The sequence below is a fragment of the Hyperolius riggenbachi genome, chromosome 2 (genome assembly GCF_040937935.1).
Source record: "Hyperolius riggenbachi isolate aHypRig1 chromosome 2, aHypRig1.pri, whole genome shotgun sequence".
Lineage (NCBI taxonomy): Eukaryota > Metazoa > Chordata > Amphibia > Anura > Hyperoliidae > Hyperolius > Hyperolius riggenbachi.
Window position 1 is genome coordinate 82611438 of NC_090647.1, and position 20525 is coordinate 82631962.

General features: G+C 45.9%; 1 protein-coding gene across 9 annotated transcripts in view; it reads right to left on the reverse strand.

Moving 5' to 3' along the window:
- The window catches only part of ATP8A2 (ATPase phospholipid transporting 8A2), a 970290-nt gene that overhangs the window by 760678 nt on the left and 189087 nt on the right, over nucleotides 1–20525 (reverse strand). For 6 of the 9 annotated variants that reach the window (XM_068266975.1, XM_068266976.1, XM_068266977.1 and 3 more), the window contains 3 exons: nucleotides 20417–20462; nucleotides 9444–9484; nucleotides 2564–2637 (listed from right to left, as the gene is read on the reverse strand). In XM_068266975.1, the coding sequence (XP_068123076.1) occupies nucleotides 2564–2637; nucleotides 9444–9484; nucleotides 20417–20462 (161 nt within the window). Of the gene's footprint in view, nucleotides 1–2563; nucleotides 2638–9443; nucleotides 9485–15546; nucleotides 15643–20416; nucleotides 20463–20525 lie in introns of those variants that run through there. The other 3 variants (XM_068266981.1, XM_068266982.1, XM_068266983.1) reach the window with 3 other exon arrangements.

Consider the following 20525-nt stretch of genomic DNA (forward strand, 5'->3'; position numbering starts at 1 on the left):
AGGTATACAGTGGCGGGTCCACTGAACAGAACAGGTATACAGTGGCGGGTCCACTGAACAGAACAGGTATACAGTGGCGGGTTCACAGAACAGGTATGCAGTGGCAGGTTCACTGAACACAACAGGTATGCAGTGGCGGGTTCACTGAACAGGTATACAGTGGCGGGTCCACTGAACAGAACAGGTATACAGTGGCGGGTCCACTGAACAGAACAGGTATACAGTGGCGGGTCCACTGAACAGAACAGGTATACAGTGGCGGGTTCACAGAACAGGTATACAGTGGCGGGTCCACTGAACAGAACAGGTATACAGTGGCGGGTTCACAGAACAGGTATGCAGTGGCAGGATCACTGAACACAATAGGTATGCAGTGGCGTGTTCACTAAACAGGTATACAGTGGCGGGTCCACTGAACAGAACAGGTATACAGTGGCGGGTCCACTGAACAGAACAGGTATACAGTGGCGGGTCCACTGAACAGAACAGGTATACAGTGGCGGGTCCACTGAACAGAACAGGTATACAGTGGCGGGTTCACAGAACAGGTATGCAGTGGCAGGATCACTGAACACAATAGGTATGCAGTGGCGTGTTCACTAAACAGGTATACAGTGGCGGGTCCACTGAACAGAACAGGTATACAGTGGCGGGTCCACTGAACAGAACAGGTATACAGTGGCGGGTCCACTGAACAGAACAGGTATACAGTGGCGGGTTCACAGAACAGGTATACAGTGGCGGGTCCACTGAACAGAACAGGTATACAGTGGCGGGTTCACAGAACAGGTATGCAGTGGCAGGATCACTGAACACAATAGGTATGCAGTGGCGTGTTCACTAAACAGGTATACAGTGGCGGGTCCACTGAACAGAACAGGTATACAGTGGCGGGTCCACTGAACAGAACAGGTATACAGTGGCGGGTCCACTGAACAGAACAGGTATACAGTGGCGGGTTCACAGAACAGGTATACAGTGGCGGGTCCACTGAACAGAACAGGTATACAGTGGCGGGTTCACAGAACAGGTATGCAGTGGCAGGATCACTGAACACAATAGGTATGCAGTGGCGTGTTCACTAAACAGGTATACAGTGGCGGGTCCACTGAACAGAACAGGTATACAGTGGCGGGTTCACTGAACAGGTATACAGTGGCGGGTCCACTGAACAGAACAGGTATACAGTGGCGGGTTCACAGAACAGGTATACAGTGGCAGGTTCACTGAACACAACAGGTATGCAGTGGCGGGTTCACTGAACAGGTATACAGTGGCGGGTCCACTGAACAGAACAGGTATACAGTGGCGGGTCCACTGAACAGAACAGGTATACAGTGGCGGGTCCACTGAACAGAACAGGTATACAGTGGCGGGTTCACAGAACAGGTATACAGTGGCGGGTCCACTGAACAGAACAGGTATACAGTGGCGGGTTCACAGAACAGGTATGCAGTGGCAGGATCACTGAACAGGTATGCAGTGGCAGGATCACTGAACAGGTATGGAGTGGCAGGATCACAGTACAGGTATGCAGTGGGCTGAGGGCTCACTGAACAGAACAGGTATGCAGTGGCAGGATCACTGAACAGGTATGGAGTGGCAGGATCACAGTACAGGTATGCAGTGGGCTGAGGGCTCACTGAACAGAACAGGTATGCAGTGGCAGGATCACTGAACAGGTATGCAGTGGCAGGATCACAGTACAGGTATGCAGTGGGCTGAGGGCTCACTGAACAGAACAGGTATGCAGCCAGGAAGAAGTTAAGCCTAACTAATCTTTCCCTATATGAGAGACTGCAGCAGCTCGCACTACTGTCACTAATGCAGGCACACGAGTGGCCGTAATGGCCGCCGCTGCCTGCCTTATATAAGGGGGGGTGGGGCTCCAGGGGCTAGTGTAGCCTAATTGGCTACACTGGGCCTGCTGACTGTGATGTAGAGGGTCAAAGTTGACCCTCAGTGCATTATGGGGCGAACCGAACTTCTTCCGCAAAAGGTTCGCGTGCGGTACCCGCACGCGAACCACCTACGTTCGCGCGAACCACGTTCGCGCGAACCACGTTCGCCGGCGAACCGTTCGCCCCAACTCTACTACCTAGTTACCTCCAAAGTGATATTTTTTCATCTTTTTAAAATAACTATTCAGCATTGAAAAAGTGGCAAAAGTAGTAAAAAAAAAAAAAAAAAAGTACAGTTAAAATTATTTTATGTATTTTCTTGCTGGGGGTTTAAAAGGCATTTTATTGACAAGGTGTGAGAAAAAAAAGTGAATTGCATTTGGCCCATTGTGTTTGTATCTTTGCATTACTACTGTGGTTAGTGTATAAAGGCCCTCAAACTATGGGTATAGTAATATAAAATGTTGAATACTAACCATAAACATAAAACAAAAATATTAACTAATATCATTTCTGCTACTGTCCTTATTTACAGTAGATGTGAGACATGTTTAATTGCTGCTGATAATTTGAATAGGCAGTTTTAAAAAAAAAAAACACCACAATGCAAGCTAGGCACAATGCAAAATGACATCTGACACCCAAAAGATATTTTGTCTGACCTGGAAGAGATAATGATCATATCAGCTGGAATATGCTGCCCATTGGTCACCTTCACAATGTCCCCCACTGCCACCTGTCCATCCAGGGGCAGCCAAGCAGCAGACAGGAGAGAAAGAGAGCACACAATGTCTGTCCTTAATCATCATTCACATTTCACCAGCCCTTCCGAGGAGCAAAAGCAAAGCATAATAAAACACAAACCTCTCACACCCCAAGCTATAGCACACACTACAAAATAGAAGAGGCAGGAAACTCTAATAAAGGTGGCCATACACACACTGCTTTTATCATTCGATTCCCCTCAGATTCGATCACTCTGATTGAATCAGATGGAAAACGATTCTCTTAAAGGATACCCGAAGTGACATGTGACGTAGACATGGGTATGTACAGTGCCAAGCACACAAATAACTGCTGTGTTCCTTTTTTTCTTTCTCTGCCTGAAAGAGTTACATTTCAGGTATGTAAGTGGCTGACTCAGTCTGGACTCAGAAAGGAAGTGACTACAGTGTGACCCTCACTGATAAGAAATTCCCTTTTTTATCTCTTTCTTTTTATCGCTACTTCCCCCTTTTATCGCTACTTCCTAGCAATTTTCTGCTAGGAAGTAGAGATGGCCCGAACCTCCGTTTTTCGGTTCGCAAACCGGGTTCGTGAAATTCCGCGAAAGTTCAGTTCACGCGAACTTTCACGAACTGCAATAGACTTCAATGGGGAAGCGAACTTTGAAAACTAGAAAAAATTATGCTGGCCACAAAAGTGATGGAAAAGAAGTTTCAAGGGGTCTAACACCTGGAGGGGGGCATGGCGGAGTGGGATAGATGCCAAAAGTCCCAGGGGAAAATCTGGATTTGACGCAAAGCAGCATTTTAAGGGCAGAAATCACATTGAATGCTAAATTGCAGGCCTAAAGTGCTTTAAAACATCTTGCATGTGTATACATCAATCAGAGAGTGTAATTAGAGTACTGCTTCACACTGACACACCAAACTCACTGTGTAACACACCGCAAACAGCTGTTTGTGTAGTGACGGCCATGCTGGACTGGTGCGCACCATGACGAGTCACGAGAGTGCAGGTGATGGCGGCTTTCCAGCCCATATGGTCACCGGGCTGAGGCAGCTGAATGACAGAACAGTGACTGTCCAGCTGATCAAATTTGGTCTGTCCACAATGAAGCAACAACCTTATTATCTTTGGTGTGCCACCCCCGAGACACTCATAGCCGGCGGTCATTGCTTCATTGTGATACGCAAGCCCCTTCACTGCGGCAAGGTAATGATCACGAAGGGGAATTGACACATGTACATGCCTTTTGTTTTGTTGTTGCAGCTGCAGTGCACTCATGCATAACCTTTGCTCCGCATGGTCCTTTGGTTTTTAAATTTGGGGAGTGATTATTACTTAATTATGGGCTACATCTAGGGGATTGTGCTTTGTATAAAATATTTTGCAATAAATCTTTTTGTATATTGGTATAATTATGGTGGCCTGAGGACCTTTCCTTTCTGCTCTAATTAATTTGATTTCAGTATTTAGGTTGGCCCCACCCTATATTGTTCAGGGATATTAACCAATTTATGAAGCACCATTGCTTTCTCATTTATTATTGCAGCTGCAGTGCAGCCAGAAAAATTAGGCAGGCATGTACACGCACTAGCAGCGACCTTAAAAATTCAGGAATCCGCCTGGAGTCCTGGACCCTGTTGGTGGTGGCGGAGAAGGCAGTCAAGCAGTCTGCGGGCAGATATGCTGTGTGGGGAGTGACTTAGTCTTGGGGCAGGCAGTCACATGGCGTGCAGGCAGAGATGCTGTGTGTGAGGACTGACTTAGTCTTCGGGCAGGCCTGAGCATGCTTTGCAAACCAGGCATCTGTGGTCAGATGGACCCTTGACCCAACGCTGTGTGCCAGAGATGTCACCACTTGCCTTTCAACATCACAGTACAGTTTAGGTATCGCCGTTTTTGAGAAAAAATTGCGGCATGGTATCTTCCACTGTGGTGTGTGGCTTTGCGTTTGTGTGCTGCTTTTCCTCAAGTGGTCATCCCATTGCAGTTTGAGCTTTGTAATCATGTACCTTCGTAAGGTAGTTGTCCCTACGCAGGTCTTGGTCTTTCCACGGCTCAATTTTCGGTGGCAGAGAGTACAGATGGCATTGCTCTCATCTGAGGCAGACACACACAAAAATTTCCACACCACTGAGCCGGGGGGTGATGGCACTTTGGTGGTGGCGGCTGACTTAGTGTTAAGTGGGGTGCCAGAATCAGAGCAGGAGGAGGAAGATATGTCACGCTTCTGTGCGGAAGCTGAGGTGTCCTGTGTTAAATAGTCAACTACGTCTTGACAATATTGGGGGTTGATGGCATGTGCCTTCTTCTGAACACTGTACTTTGGTCGAGGGCCGCACGAAATCTCGACAGCGCAACCGCGAACAGACCTGCCAGGTGGCCTGCCTCTGCCTTTTGTTTTCTCCATATTGGGGGGGGGGGGGGTGAAGTGAAAGGTATGCACTGACTTGACTAATACAATGTGCAGTCACACAGGTGCAGTTAACAGTTATGCACGGAGTGGATATATCACACTGTGTGCACTCATGTAGGTAGGTGTATATCACACTGCATGCACTCACGTAGGTAGGTGGGTGCACTGAACACAACAGGTAGGTATATGCAGTGATGAGGTGGGTGCACTCAGCACAAAAGGTAGGTATATGCAGTGATGAGGTGGGTTCACTGAACACAACAGGTAGGTATATGCAGTGATGAGGTGGGTGCACTCAACACAACAGGTGGGTATATGCAGTGATGAGGTGCGTTCACTGAACACAACAGGTAGGTATATGCAGTACTGGGTATTACAATGTGCACCTGTCTCACACACACAGGTAGTCACTGAATGTGCTTGGCCTGGCTGGCAGTGGCACACACACAGTATGAATTAGTAAGGCTGTCTATGCAACAGCAACACAAGTGTCAGTGGGACACACGGAAAAAAAAATAGATCACAAGAACAAGATTAGCTCTCAAAAGAGCTGTTGTGGGTGATATTTTAGCAATAAGAATCAGCAAGGAGCAAGCTAACAAGCAGACAAGAGCCTAACTAATCTTTCCCTATGAGAGAGTCTGATGCAGCTGTCCCTTCTCTAATTAATGCAGGCACATGAGTGAGTGTAATGGCCGGCGGGGCCTGCCTTTTATAAGGGGGGGGAATGGCTCAAGGAGAGAGTGTAGCCTGATCGGCTACAATGTGCCTGCTGACTGTGAGGCAAACTGAACTTCCGGGAAAGTTCGCCTTAGATGGCGAACGCAAACCACCGGAAGTTCGCCGCCGAACCGTTGGGGCCATCTCTATTAGGAAAGTGTTTTATAGTTAGAATTTCTTATCAGTGAGGGTCACACTGTAGTCACTTCCTGTCTGAGTCAGGACTGAGTCATCCACTTACATACCTGATATTTAACTCTTTCAGGCAGAGAAAGAAAAAAAGGAACACAGCCTAGTTACTTGTGTGCTTGGCACTGTACATACACATCCACATGTCTATCTCATCATATCACATGTCACCTTGGGTATCCTTTAAAGCCTCAGCTACACGGTACCATTTTCCATTACATCGACCGGTGATCTGATAAGAAATTGCATGGTGTTTAGACATCCAAATAGTTTCAGATCAATATTGCGATAGATTTTGCATTGGTAAGTATCCAAAAATCGATTGCAAAATCTATCGCAATCCGATTGGAAATTATCGAATAGATCCATCTAATAGATCCGATCTGACAGAAAATTGTATCATGTAGATGAGGCTTAAAATGTTCAATTGATCAAATTGTAATTGATTTAGATCAAAAATGGATATAAAGTATTGATCGGACAGGATGGAGAATCTAGGTCGAACGGGATAGGAGTAGAGCAATGGCCCACAGTGGCGTAATGCTGCACTTCAATGGATTTTCAATAGATTCATTGGTGGAGTCTACTGAAAATCATTGCGCTGTGTGTGGTAGAAATCGATTTCTTCTGAATCGATTCCTTTTAAGGAGTCGATTGTTTTGGCACATGGGTGGAAATCTATATGTGTATGGCTAACGTAATTAAGGTTTAAAAGGGGATCCAGATCTGCAGCTTCGATGTTTAGTAACACAAATAAGCAGCCATTTAGGCCGTGTACATGGTCTGTGCACAGATGTTTATCCACTGAACTACAATGATTCTCATACAGGAACAATTAAAGCACAACTGAACTGAAAGGGGAAATGGACAATAACATATTTATTTCCTTTTAAACAATATGCTTTCCCTGGCTTTGCTGCTAATACACTGTTTCTAATATTAGACCCTAAACAAGCACGCAGATCAGGTGCTCTGACTGAAGTCTGACTGGATTACCTTCATGTTTGTTTCGGGTGTGCGATTCAGACACTACTGATGTCAAAGAGATTAGCAGGACTGACAAGCATCTGCTATTAAAGAGGACCTGAACTCTTGCACGAGGCAGAAGGAAAACATATAGAAATGCACCCTGTAGGTATTTATAGAGTTTAGCCTGTCTAGTTCCCCCACATCTGTGTCTAATCACAAGTTGTCATTTCACCCCTCAGATGTGTCAGCTGACTGCCACGGCAGAGAGGCTAATTGGTAAACACAGGATGTTAACAATTTATCTGCTTCCGTGAAAGGAGGAAGTGAACACACTGCAGATTTACTTCAGGATTTGTATCAGCTGTAACAAATAAATGTATTTATTTAAATGTTACTATGTTGTTGCTTATCTTTTAGAGCAGAGAGTAAGTCCTGAGTTCAGGTCGGCTTTAAATATGGCAGCCTCCATATGCCTCCCACCTCAGATTCCCTTTGTAATTAAATTCATGTAATGCCACATCATATTTCATCAACAGATGGTGCTCTACTTAAAGTGCATATGTAAATCAAAGCTTTATGCATATTGTCTTATGCCATACATCTTGTGTCTTCAATTTATAGCCTTTAATTTAATTTTACACTCATTAAAAAAAACGTTGTTTGTGACTTTGTCAGTGCATAATATTGATTTGTTAAAGTGAACCAGAGACGAAGCACCCTCATGTATTTTACCATATATATCAGTGGGAACATTAGAGAAAACACCTACCTTGCTTTCTGTTTCATTCTGCACTTCACAGCTTCCTTCTAATCAGACCTGATAAAATCCCAGATATGAGTATTCAGTCTGGCTTTCCTCAGGAATATTTATAGCTCAGTCTGTATTCTCTTATGTCTTTTCAAGTCAAAGCCTGCCCCCTGCTGGCTCTGCACAGGAATCATTATAGCTGAGTCATTATAGCAAAGCCAGACTGAATGCTCAGTCGGGGATTTTATCAGGGCTGATTAGAAACAAGCTGTGCAGTGCAGAATGAAACAGAAAACAGGGTAGGTGTTTCCTCTAATGTTCCCACTGATATATATGGTAAAATGCATGAGGGTGCTTCGTCTCTGGTTCACTTTATACTGTGAATAGGGTTGGTGGAAGTAGCAATGCAGGGTACCCAGTTAAAGTCACATCCCAATGACACCCTTCTACCCCTCCAACTAGACAATCAATAACACTTGACAAAAAGCCCCCAAATAGCTTAAAGTGAACCCGAGGTGAGAGGGATATGGAGGCTGCACATATGTATTTCCTTTTAAGCAATACCAGTTGCCTGGCAGTCCTGCTGATCATCTGCCTCTAATATTTTTAGCCACAGGCCCTGAACAAGCATGCAGCAGATCAGGTGTTTCTAACATTGTCAGATCTGACAAGATTAGCTGCATGCTAGTTTCTGGTGTGATTCAGACACTACTGCAGCCAAATAGATCATCAGGGCAACTGGTATTGTTTAAAAGGAAATAAATACGTCAGCCTCCATATCACTCTAGCCTCACGTACACTTTAAGGTCGCATTCACAGTGCCACGCTGCCGAGCTGCCTTGTAAAGTCTTATAACGCAGCTTACCGCACTGCAGTGCTAATTCTATGGCCCGTCCACACAGTGCGACGTTAAAGTCGCATTAAAACAAATGTGTTGTGGTTACTCACTGCTTGCAGTGCGTTACCTCTCAACGCAGAAATGTTGCGACTTTAACGTCGCATTAAAACGCACCGTCCCACTGTGAATGCGACCTAAAGGACACCTGAAGTCAGAGGGATATGGAGGCTGCCATTTTTATTTCCTTTTAATCAATACCAGTTGCCTGGCAGTCCTGCTGATTCCCTGCCTCTAATACATTTAGCCATAGACCCCGAACAAGCATACAGATCAAATTGGGGAAGGAGCAGAGGCACTCAGAGGCAGAGGTGCTCAATGCCAAGCTCTAACTTTAGACCAGAACTGTTGTTTTGCCTGATGAAGTTTGTTTTTATATGATCACGAAATGTGTTGCCTAGTACAAATAAATCTCATGCATTCTCCTGTGTGCTCTGGGTACCCAAACACATAGCACACAGATATCCCCATCTTGAAATGTGGCCTATATTGTAGTTTTTTAGTGACTGCACCAGCTATGTGCTATTCAGCATGGGGAAGGGGAATGACTTTGCATCTGGGGCAGTTTCTCTGTATATTGCTATCATTTTGGGTCCTCTCGGGTCACACGGTAAGATTATAAAATATGCATTTAGCTTTACTATGTAATTCCCATCACAGGTTCTCTTCAAGCACATTAAATTGTACTTTAATTTGTTGAAATAGCGGTGCTGAATATGGATGTGTCTCTCGCTGGTCCATGAAATACATGGATAAGCCTGACATATGCAAACACCGTGTATATCAAGCTGCCACTCTGCTGCCTGGCATCAGAAACGCCTGACAGCTCGGAGGATGCACTCACACCTTTCAGCAATGCCACACTGGTGTACCTACCTCCTTCCATATTACATTCTGCCATGTGCCACTTCTCAGCACTGCGGGGGAAAGAACGCAAGAACGGTCAGCTTAAACAACTAAACAGGATAATAATATAATAATAATAATAATGCTTAAATTTGTATAGAGCTTTCCTCCTGGCCAACAATACAATTGAGATCTGTATACACTAGGGGGCACTCAATTTGGTAACCCTGCAGTGTTAAAGTGGATCTGAGATGAAAAACTAACTATAACAAGTAATTTATCTATATACCTTATCTAAAATTTAGATAGTAGTTTACAGAGCAAATCTAGCTGCAAACAGCTTCAACAGTTTGAAGATTATTTATTCCTGTGATACAATGAGGGCAGCCATGTTCTGTTTGACATTACCCACAGGCAAGCTGATAGCATCTCCAGCTCTCAGCCTGTGACAAATTCAGTCCCCTCCCCTCCTCCCATCTCCCCTCTGGCTCAGAAATCTCTGGCTAGTAAACTCCTCCTCCTGCCCAGACTGAGCTCCCATAAGCCCTTGCTACTAAGGCTGAGAATGCCAAGATTCTCTGGAGAAGCTGTGGGTGTGGCTTGTTTAGTTTTTTAGGAGTTAGAGTATTAAAACAAAACAAAAAAAAGTATTTGGCTTGAGGAATGCCCTATAAACTATATGAAAGGAACACAATTATGCAATGAGTAAAAGTTTATCTCGGATCCACTTTAAGGGAAACCTAAAGTAAAAATAAAAAAGCCAGTTTAACTTACCTGGGACTTCTACGAGCCCCCTGCAGCCGCCCTGTGCCCCCTCCGTGATGTTCCTGTCACCCGCAGCGCCCCTCTATCTTCTGTATACGTGGCCCGAGTCCATGTGCCCCCTGATTGCAATCCCGTGAAAGTGTGCAGTACAGGAAAATCTCTGCTGTGCATGAGCACAACGCTCCCAGGGATGGAGGCCACGCATGCGCTGTGGCCATCAACTTGCTGAGTCGCCCAGCCAAAAGAGGGGCACTGTGGGGGATCTGGCTTTTTTTAAATTTACTTTAGGTTCCCTTTAAAGGATACGTCCAAGGAGATTAAAAAACAAAAACCCACTTACCTGGGGCTTCCTCCAGCCCCGGGCAGCCGCCCTGTGCCCTTGCCGCAGCTCTGGTGGCTCCCGGTCTTCTCTAGTGCAGATGCCGACTTTGCCAGGTTGGCTTCTTCTGTGCTCCAGCACACGCCTCACGCTCACGTGGTCGAGCTGACATCATTCGGACTGTACTGTGCAGGTGCAGTAGTTCTGCACAGTACAGTCCGATTGACTTCAGCACAACTACGTGAGCCGCACAATGAAGCGCAGAAGAAGCCGACCCAGAAGCCGACCTGGCGTGGTCGGCATCTCCACCGGAGAAGACCGGGAGCCACTTAAGCTGCGGCGAGGGCACAGGACGGCTGCCAGGGGCTGGAGTAAGCCCCAGGTAAGTGGATTTTTGTTTTTTAAACTCCTTGGATGTATCCTTTAAGGTGTCCATTCATCTAGCTCTTTTGCGTAGGGTTGAGCCGAAATTTTCGCAATTTGGCGTTTCTATAATTACGCATGTGAAATTTGCTATTACGATGCGAAATTATGGTAGCGTAATTGCCATTAAAATCGTAATTGAAAATACCGTAAGCGTAATTTTCAACGCGTAATTTCGCGTTTCGTTCATAACGTAATTTCGCGTTAAACCATAACGTAATTTCGCGTTAAACCATCCCGTAATTTCGCATTTCTTCGTAATTTCGCGAATTTCGTAATGACTTGTTAGCTATAAAAAATTACTTGTTCGCCAATCAGAAGCGAATCAGCGGTAGTCAGACGAACGCTAACAAATTTTCGCATATAAATGCTTTTTCGCGTTAAATAATGTAAAAACTAAGCATGCGCAGTTCAAGGGTGTAAACTACGCTTACAAACGTTTGCATGCAAGGCAAACGTAATTTCGTGATACCCACTGTAATGCAAAAATTACGCGAAAATTACGCTTACGCGGAATTTCGCGAAATCCTTCTTCATTACGATTACGTACTTACGGCCATAATCGTAATTACACTAATTACGCAAAATTTCGCGAAATCGTAATTAAGTCATTACGCTCATCTCTACTTTTGCGGCCTGATCGACCATCCGATTTGATAACACTTGATAATATTATTGAAAGGGATAAATATTTGTGCTGCAACAAGCATGCTCAATTGATGATTCCACAGATTTTGGGCCAATATCGGTAAAATGGATTGCCTGAGCAATTGAGGTCAATCAGGTGTGCGGCGGCAGTAGCAGCGTGCCCCCAAATGTAAATCTCACCTGTCCAGCTGCTGTGACTCTTGGTCTCCTTCACTGTCTCTCCCGAGCGCCACCAGGCCACGTCGTACCGCTCAGTGTGACGGCAGCGAGATCACAGCTGGACAGGTGAGATTTAGGCCTCTTTTCCACGGACTCTTGATCTCTGTGCTCAGCAAGCAGTTGCCAGGCTGCAGTGAGCAGTTACCAGGCAGCAGTTGTGAGAGTTTGAGAGGCTTTTCACTGCCTGTCAACAGTCTGTGGAAAAGAGGCCTTACAATGCATGAGCAGCTGGGGTGTCCACCTGAACCAGCCTTTAGGGCTTGTTCACACCTAGAGCGTTTTCGCTATTTTTTAAGCGCCAGCGATTTTAAAGCACTTGTGCAATAGAATCCTTATGGAACTGTTAATATCTGCGCGTTTCGTCAGCTTTCCGCTCAGCAAAGCGCTGCCTGCACCATTTTTGGGGCGCTTTTGCTACAATGGCAGGTATAGGAAAAACGCTCACAAAATAGCTTTTGCAGCGATTGCGTTGGTGCTTATAAGAATAAATACATTGTATTTATTATTTTCCGAGTCAAAGAGTTCACTTCCTGACTTGCATCAGGAAGTGAAAAAAGAAATCGTTTTGCAAAAGCACTTGGAAAGCGCTTTACACAAAATCGTAGGGGGAAAAAAATCACTCTCAAAATTGCTAAACGCGACCGTCAGCGATTTCGATTTTAAATGTGAACAAAGCCATAATCTTAAAATAATGTATAGTTTTGGGCTCCTTGTAACACTAGTTATCATTTGTAGTGCTTATGGTCATTTGCTGATTATTAAAGACCTGTGTTAGGCCCAGTGCACACCGAGCGGTTTTTGGAGCGATCCTCTGGCCGCATCCGCCTATAAAAACGCTTGGCTAATGTATTGCAATGGGATGGTGCACACCGGCGGTTTGAGGTTTTTGCCAAGCCGCAAACGCACCTCCTGCTGCGCGTTTGCGGTTTGCTAAAAAACCTCAAACCGCCGGTGTGCACCACACATTGAAATACAATAGCCAAGCGTTTTCACTGGCTGATGCGGCTGGTGGATCGCATACAAAATCCGCTTGGTGTGCACCCGGCCAAATATCTGCTCTCTGCTACCAAAACCGCTAGCCTTTTGACGATATGCTAGCGGTTTTGGTGTGCACTGGGCCTTAGATAAGCAGCTCAGAAGTGAAATCAGGGAGTGAGTATGTTCTTTGCCGGTACAGCGATAATCAGGGCCGGGCCGAGGCATAGGCTGGAGAGGCTCCAGCCTCAGGGTGCAGTGTAGGAGGAGGCGCACAATTCATTCAGCTGTCATTCCTAATTGTGTATGAAGCAGAAATAAATAAGAAAAGGGGATACATAGCAGTGACTGCACGCCAGATAACTAGATATTAAAGGATACCACAACTGACATGTGACATGTTGAGATAGACATGTGTATGTACAGTGCCTAGCACACAAATACCTATGCTGTGTTCCTTTTTTCTTTCTGTGCCTGAAAGAGTTAAATATCAGGTATGTAAGTGGCTGACTCAGTCCTGACTCAGACAGGAAGTGACTACAGTGTGACCCTCCCTGATAAGAAATTCGACCTATAAAATACTTTACTAGCAGAAAACGGCTTCTGAGAGCAAGAAAGAGATAAAAAGTGGAATTTCTTATTAGTGAGGGTCACTCTGTAGTCACTTCCTGTCTGAGTCAGGACTGAGTCAGCCACTTACATACCTGATATTTAACTCTTTCAGAGAGAGAAAGAAAAAAAAGGAACGCAGCATAGTTATTTGTGTGCTAGGCATTGTACATAAACATGTCTATCTCATTATGTCACATTTCAGTTGTGGTATCCTTTAACCACCCTGGCGTTCTATTAAGATCGCCAGGGCGGCTGCGGGAGGGTTTTTTTAAAATAAAAAAAAAACTATTTCATGCAGCCAACTGAAAGTTGGCTGCATGAAAGCCCACTAGATGGCGCTCCGGAGGCGTTCTTCTGATCGCCTCCGGCGGCCAAAAGTAACACGGAAGGCCGCAATGAGCGGCCTTCCGTGTTTTGCTTACTTCGTCGCCATGGCGACGAGCGGAGTGACGTCATGGACGTCAGCCGACGTCCTGACGTCAGCCGCCTCCGATCCAGCCCTTAGCGCTGGCCGGAACTATTTGTTCCGGCTGCGCAGGGCTCAGGCGGCTGGGGGGACCCTCTTTCGCCGCTGCTCGCGGTGGATCGCCGCAGAGCGGCGGCGATCAGGCAGCACACGCGGCTGGCAAAGTGCCGGCTGCGCGTGCTGCTTTTTATTTCGTAAAAATCGGCCCAGCAGGGCCTGAGCGGCAGCCATCGGCGGGGATGGACGAGCTGAGCTCGTCCATACCGCTAAGATGGTTAAGGTGTTGGGGAGGTTGTGGGCCCTGTGGCACTCTTAGTCTAATAGCAATCAGTGTGTGACGGCTGGGGTGGGAGGGATGGAGGGGCGCACTTTGGTGTCTCAGGGCTGGAACCCACAGGCGCGCTTTTGGCAGCGTTGCGATACGCTAGCACTTTGCCAAAACGCTGGGCCAATGTTAATGGATGGGGCAACTTCCACAGGAGCGTTTGCGTTTCCCAGAAACGCAAACGCAGGACCTGCAGCATTTTGAGAGCATTAGCGCTTCAATGTAAAGTATTGAAACGCTAGCGGAAACGCTCAGCAAAACCTAAACTGAGCGGTTTTGCTAGCGTTTTGCGGTTCAGCACACTGTAACAAAATGAAAAATTATTCACAGGACCAATCAGGATAAAAACGTAAAACGCTACGCAACCGCTGAGCAAAAAAATACAATGTTGCAAAACGCGACCGCAAACGCGCATGAATCCGCTTGCAAACCGCTCAGACAAAACTCTAGCGGTAGCATTTGGCGTTTGCTGTTTTCAGTGGGTTCCAGGCCTCAGCCTTGGGAGCTGGAGGACCTTGTCCCTGCTCTGGCGATAATACCGGCAGTTTTCTTTCCAACTGTCAGAAAAGGGATTTAAAAACAAATTTGACAAATAGACATGATCATGGATTACAACTCTGAGCAATCTTTTAGCAACGCTAGCGTTTTGTCTGAGCGGTTTGCAAGCGGATTCATGCGCGTTTTTGGTCGCGTTTTGCAACATTGTATTTTTTTTCCCAGCGGGTGCCTAGCGTTTTGCGTTTTGCGTTTTTATCCTGATTGGTCCTGTGAATTATTTTTCATTTTGTTACAGTGTGCTGAACCGCAAAACGCTAGCAAAACCGCTCAGTTTAGGTTTTGCTGAGCGTTTCTGCTAGCGTTTCAATACTTTACATTGAAGCGCTAACGCTCCCAAAATGCTGCAGGTCCTGCGTTTGCGTTTCTGGGAAACGCAAACGCTCCTGTGGAAGTTGCCCCATCCATTAACATTAGCCCAGCGTTTTGGCAAACTGCAAAAGCGCTCCTGTGGGTTCCAGCCCTTACTCCACAGGAAGCGGAATTCACCTGGGTAGTGCTACAATTTGTATGCAGCTAATCAGATTCTGAAACCATTGATTAATTACCTGTCAGCTTATGAATTAATCGAGCAGTCACATAATCAATCAGTAGCCTTCCTAGTCTCATTAGATCCATGTTCCAAAGTTCTGGTTCAGCCCAGAGGAGATTGAGGCCTCTTTTCCACAGACAGTTGATAGGCAGTGAAATGTCTATCTCAATCTCTCACAACTGCTCACTGCTGCCTGATAACTGCTTGCTGAGCACACAGTTCTACTGCCCGTGGAAAAGAGGCCTTTGTCTGAAATAATAATAAAAAAAATAAATTAAAAAATCAGCTACTTACCTAAGGAAAGGGAAGGCTCTGGGTCTTAATGAGCCTTCCTGTTCCTATCACGGTCCCCACGTTCCAGCGCTGGCTCCCCCATTAGCAGTCTCCTACACAGGGCCGGGCCGAGGCATAGGCTGGAGAGGCTCCAGCCTCAGGGCGCAGTGTAGGAGGGGGCGCACAATTCATTCAGCTGTCATTCCTAATTGTGTTTGAAGCAGAACGAAATAAGAAAAGGGCATACATAGCAGTGACTGCAAACCAGATAACTAGATATTAAGGTGTTGGGGAGGTTGTGGGCCCTGTGGCACCTCTTAGTCTAATAGCAATCAGTGTGTGACAGCTGGGGTGGCAGGGATGGAGGGGCGCACTTTGGTGTCTCAGCCTTGGGTGCTGGAGGACCTTGTCCCGCCTCTGCTCCTACAGATGGGTCAGAGATTGCTCTCTGCCGCTGTAGGAGGCTTCGGAAGCCCTAGTGCTCCAGAAGATGGGCCGCTCCGGACTGCACATGCACAAGCATGCTGTTTCGCTCACTCGTGCATTCACAGTATGGAGCCTCCCATCTTCAAGAGCAATAGGGCTCCCAAAGCCTCCCACGCTGGCATTTGAAATCACGGATCCAAAGCTGGAACGAGGGGACCGTGTGAGAATCGGGAAGGCTTATTAGGATCCAGAGCATTCCCTCTCCATAGGTATCTTTTTTTTTTTGTTTGATTTTTTAAATCGCTTCAGGTTTTCTTAACGCTTAGTGTACAGGAAGAGAAAGGATTTTTTTTACATGCAGCAAAGGCGTAACTAAAGTGGAGCAGCTCCTGCAATCACAGGGGGGCCTGGAGCTGTTTTGGGGCCCCAACCACTAACCTTCCCATCCTCTGATACAGGGCACTATACTTCACATCAGGTGTTTTTGTGGCTACACTTGCGATGGGGGTGAAGATCATGATGACACTTGTTTTATGACGCTTGTGAGTTGTGCCCCTAGGCCGTGAAGGGCACCAAGCGAAGGCAAGGCAAGGCTTCTTCCTTCTAGACTATTTGCTGCCTGAGGCAAACTTGTGCACCCAATAATTTACTTGCCCGGCGGATCGCTCAGAAACAGCCGTATCAGTCTGACGACAGAGCGTACACACGCCGGACTGTCGCTGGCACGCCCACCCAGCGGGAGGCAACGACGGACCCGTCGTTGCCTAAAGTCCGGCGTGTGTACGCTGCTTTAGCCTGATACACACTTTAATCTCCTGTCACCTGAACCACTCTGTACAAATCATTTCAAGTGGCAGTTATGTGACAAGCACCATATGGGCATGCTGTTCAGGGGACAAATGTACACACTTCAGATTTCCAGCTGAAACAATCAGGAACGATCGTATTGGTTGAGGAAAAGTGTGTGCGTAGCTTTACTGAGTTATTTGGGGCACTGGATTTGTGAGGGTTCTTTTGTTGTTATTCTGTTTCTCACAGCTACAATAAACCTACCATTACAATTATAGACCGGTCATTACATGGTTAGAGGGCAAATAAAGGCAAAATCAGCAGAGGATCAAATATTTATTTCCCTCACTGAATGTATTATTGTTATTTATTGTATTTATAAAGTGCCAACATATTATGCGGGGCTGGACAATACATAGGGATACATACAATGCAAACAGGGGGTGACAGACAGAGAGGTAGCACACTGTTATAGAACATAGCACACAGTTATACACAAACAGGATATAAGGTGCATGATCATGTGATTTTACAGAGACCCAGCAATTCAAGTCTGAGTTAGTCCATGGCAAGGTGTCATTGGCGAGTTTGCAAGATCAGGAGGGACACACTTGGGGGGGGGGCTGCCAAAAGCTTACAATCTAAAGGTACATGGCTGTTGGTACACACGATGCGTTTTATTGGCCGATTTTCCGTTGGATTCTCTTATCTTTTCTTATCTATTTCTATTCACTTCTATGAGAAATCGACCAGAAAAACGATCGAAAATAATATGGGACATGACGTAAATTATCTATCGAACCATCTATCTAACACAAAATTGTATGGCGTGTACCTAGCATAAAGTTTGTCATCTGTGTAAAAATGTTAATTCCAATATGTAAACTTCTACAAAAATAATTACAGTTGCTGGTTACTTATTTTTGTTAATGATGATAATCTGTTATCAGTGCAACTGGCTCTCTTCCTGGAGTGTACTGGGCTCTGCCTCTGACACAGGAGACCTGGGTTCAAATCTCGGCTCTGCCTGTTCAGTAAGGCAACACCTATTCAGTAGGAGACCTTGGGCAAGACTTCCTAACACTGCTACTGCTTATAGAGCGCGTCCTAGTGGCTGCTGCTCTGGTGATTTGAGTCTGCCAGGAGAAATGAATAATATACAGTAATAGTACTGTGCCTTGTCTTGTTACACGCTTCTGTAGGAATGGTATGCCATCCTTGCTAAAGCTATACTATGCCTACAAGAAGTGTAATCAGCTGCAGAGATAGCAGAGTTCATGGGAGACAATGAGAACACTTGTGTTTTAACCCTTCAGTATCAGCATCCTTCATGGTTTGATTATTTGGAAATTTCCTGTTTGTGAGATACCCATCAGACATGTAATGATCTGTGTTTTATGACATGAGTGCAGCAGGAATGTGATATATGACTCTTGTCACAGTTTTTCACTTCACTGTCTATCGTTTCACGCCATCTAGGAGACTGTAAGCCCTCCTTCAGGCTTGTGTTTTTTTCAAACCATTTCACATTGGATATACCGTAATTTCCAACTTTCACGCCATCTAGGAAATGTTAAGCCCACATTCAGGCTTGTGTTTTTTCAAAACATTTTACATTGGCTATACCATCATTAACTATTTTTAAATGATTCTTTGTTTATTACCTGGCTGGCCCTGTTTGCAATGTTAAGTTCTGATGTGAATGTCAACACTAGCTTGGCTGGACTGAACAGCTGTCTATAAGCTGTCCAGACTCCTCCCACTTTTTAACCCACACCACAAGTAAGTCTGGGACTGGGAGATGCTTGGAGTGGGCATTAGTCAGTCTCTTAATCTGAGCACAGGGCTGACCCTGCTTAGTGCTCACTTTCTCCCTCTGCTACACAGGAAGGAGCAAAGGAAGGAGATAGGCTTTCAGGTGATGGTTTTGTGCAGAGAGAGAAACTCCCACTCTCCCAGTAGCTCTACACTGTATGCACAGATCTCTGGGTCATGTGACTGACTTTTCCAGTGGGAATTTCTCTGGACTGGCTGCATCAAACCGGAAAATCAAAATCACGTGAGTAATGGCATAGTCTCCTATACACTTTTAGGGCTCGCACACACTAAGGGCGTTTTTGCCCTTTTTTCCAGCGCAGGTGATTTTCAAAATTGCCCACAAAATGCGTGTGCAATGAATTTCTATGAGAAGGTTCATATCAGTGCGTTTCGTCCGCTTTGCGGTCCGCAAACAATGCCTGTACCATTTTTGGGGCGTTTTTGCTATAATGGAAGGTATAGGAAGAGCACTAAATGCTCACAAAACCGCTTTATGTGGCGATTGCGGTTTTTAGAATAAATACATTGGGCTCTATTCATAAAACCTTACCGCAAGTTTTCCGCTCAAAACAGCGGATTTTCCCGTCCATTTAGCAAAGTGGGCATTCATAAAAGCTGTTCCCGCATGAAAATCTACGATCCCCCAGCAGAGCGAGAAATTTCCACCTTCTCCAGTGTTTTTCTAGATTTATCTAGAAAAAAGTAACAAAATGGCCATTCATAAAGTTTAGAGGAAGCGGTATGTGGACGGGAAATACCGCTTCCTCTGATTTTGCGGATTTCATACAAGTGAATGGGACAGACCTCCCAGAGAGAGCAGTGCACGGAGGGACTCTGCCGGCTTCAGTGTTCCCGCATGTCTTCCGACAGCTTACCGCCAGCTTTCAGCGGGAGATCTCCGCTCTGCTATCGCAGCTGGCAAGATTTTTATGAATGACCACCCAGAAGTGTAAAATACCGCTGCGGTATTTTACCTCCAGGATTTTTTCCGACTCAGAAGTTTTATGAATAGAGCCCATTGTATTTATTCTTTTCCCGGGTCAAAGAGTACACTTCCTGACTGGCGTCAGGGAGAGAATGACAAAACCGTTCTGGAAAAGCGCTTAGAAAACCAGTTTTATCAAAAACACAGCGCGCCGGGAGGGAAAAAAAAACGCTGCACAAAATTGCAAAATGCTTGCGTTTTTAGATGTGAACAAGGCCTTACTGATATTTAAGTATCCAAGTGGACATTAAATGTGAATATTAACCAGCTGAGCGGTCTGGACGAGCTCAGCTCGTCCAACACCGCCAGCGGCTGCCGCTCAGGCCCTGCTGGGCCGATTTTAATGAAATAAAAAGCAGCACACGCAGCCGGCACTTTGCCAGCCGCGTGTGCTGCCTGATCGCCGCTGCAGCGCGGCGATCCGCCGCGTGCAGCGGCGAAAGAGGGTCCCCCCAGCCGCCCGAGCCCAGCGTAGCCGGAACAAACAGTTCCGGCCAGCGCTAAGGGCTGGATCGGAGGCGGCTGACGTCAGGACGTCGGCTGACGTCCATGACGTCACTCCGCTCGTCGCTATGGCGACGATGTAAGCAAAACAAGGAAGGCCGCTCATTGCGGCCTTCCTTGTTTATTATGGGCGCCGGAGGCGATCGGAAGAACGCCTCCGGAGCGCCCTCTAGTGGGCTTTCATGCAGCCAACTTTCAGTTGGCTGCATGAAATAGTTTTTTTTTTATTTAAAAAAAACCCTCCCGCAGCCACCCTGGCGATTTAATCAGAACGCCAGGGTGGTTAAGGAACATAGCCTCTCAAGCAGATATTACTACACAATAATCAGGCAAAGTTCAATAACACAAACCAAAGAGGCACAAACTCACCTATTGTTTTCTTTTTATTAACAGTATTGTCTGCCTTGTGTCTTTTCTGTAAGAATAAAACATAACCTGTAAGCATACAATACAACTTATCTATTTATATAAACAGTTT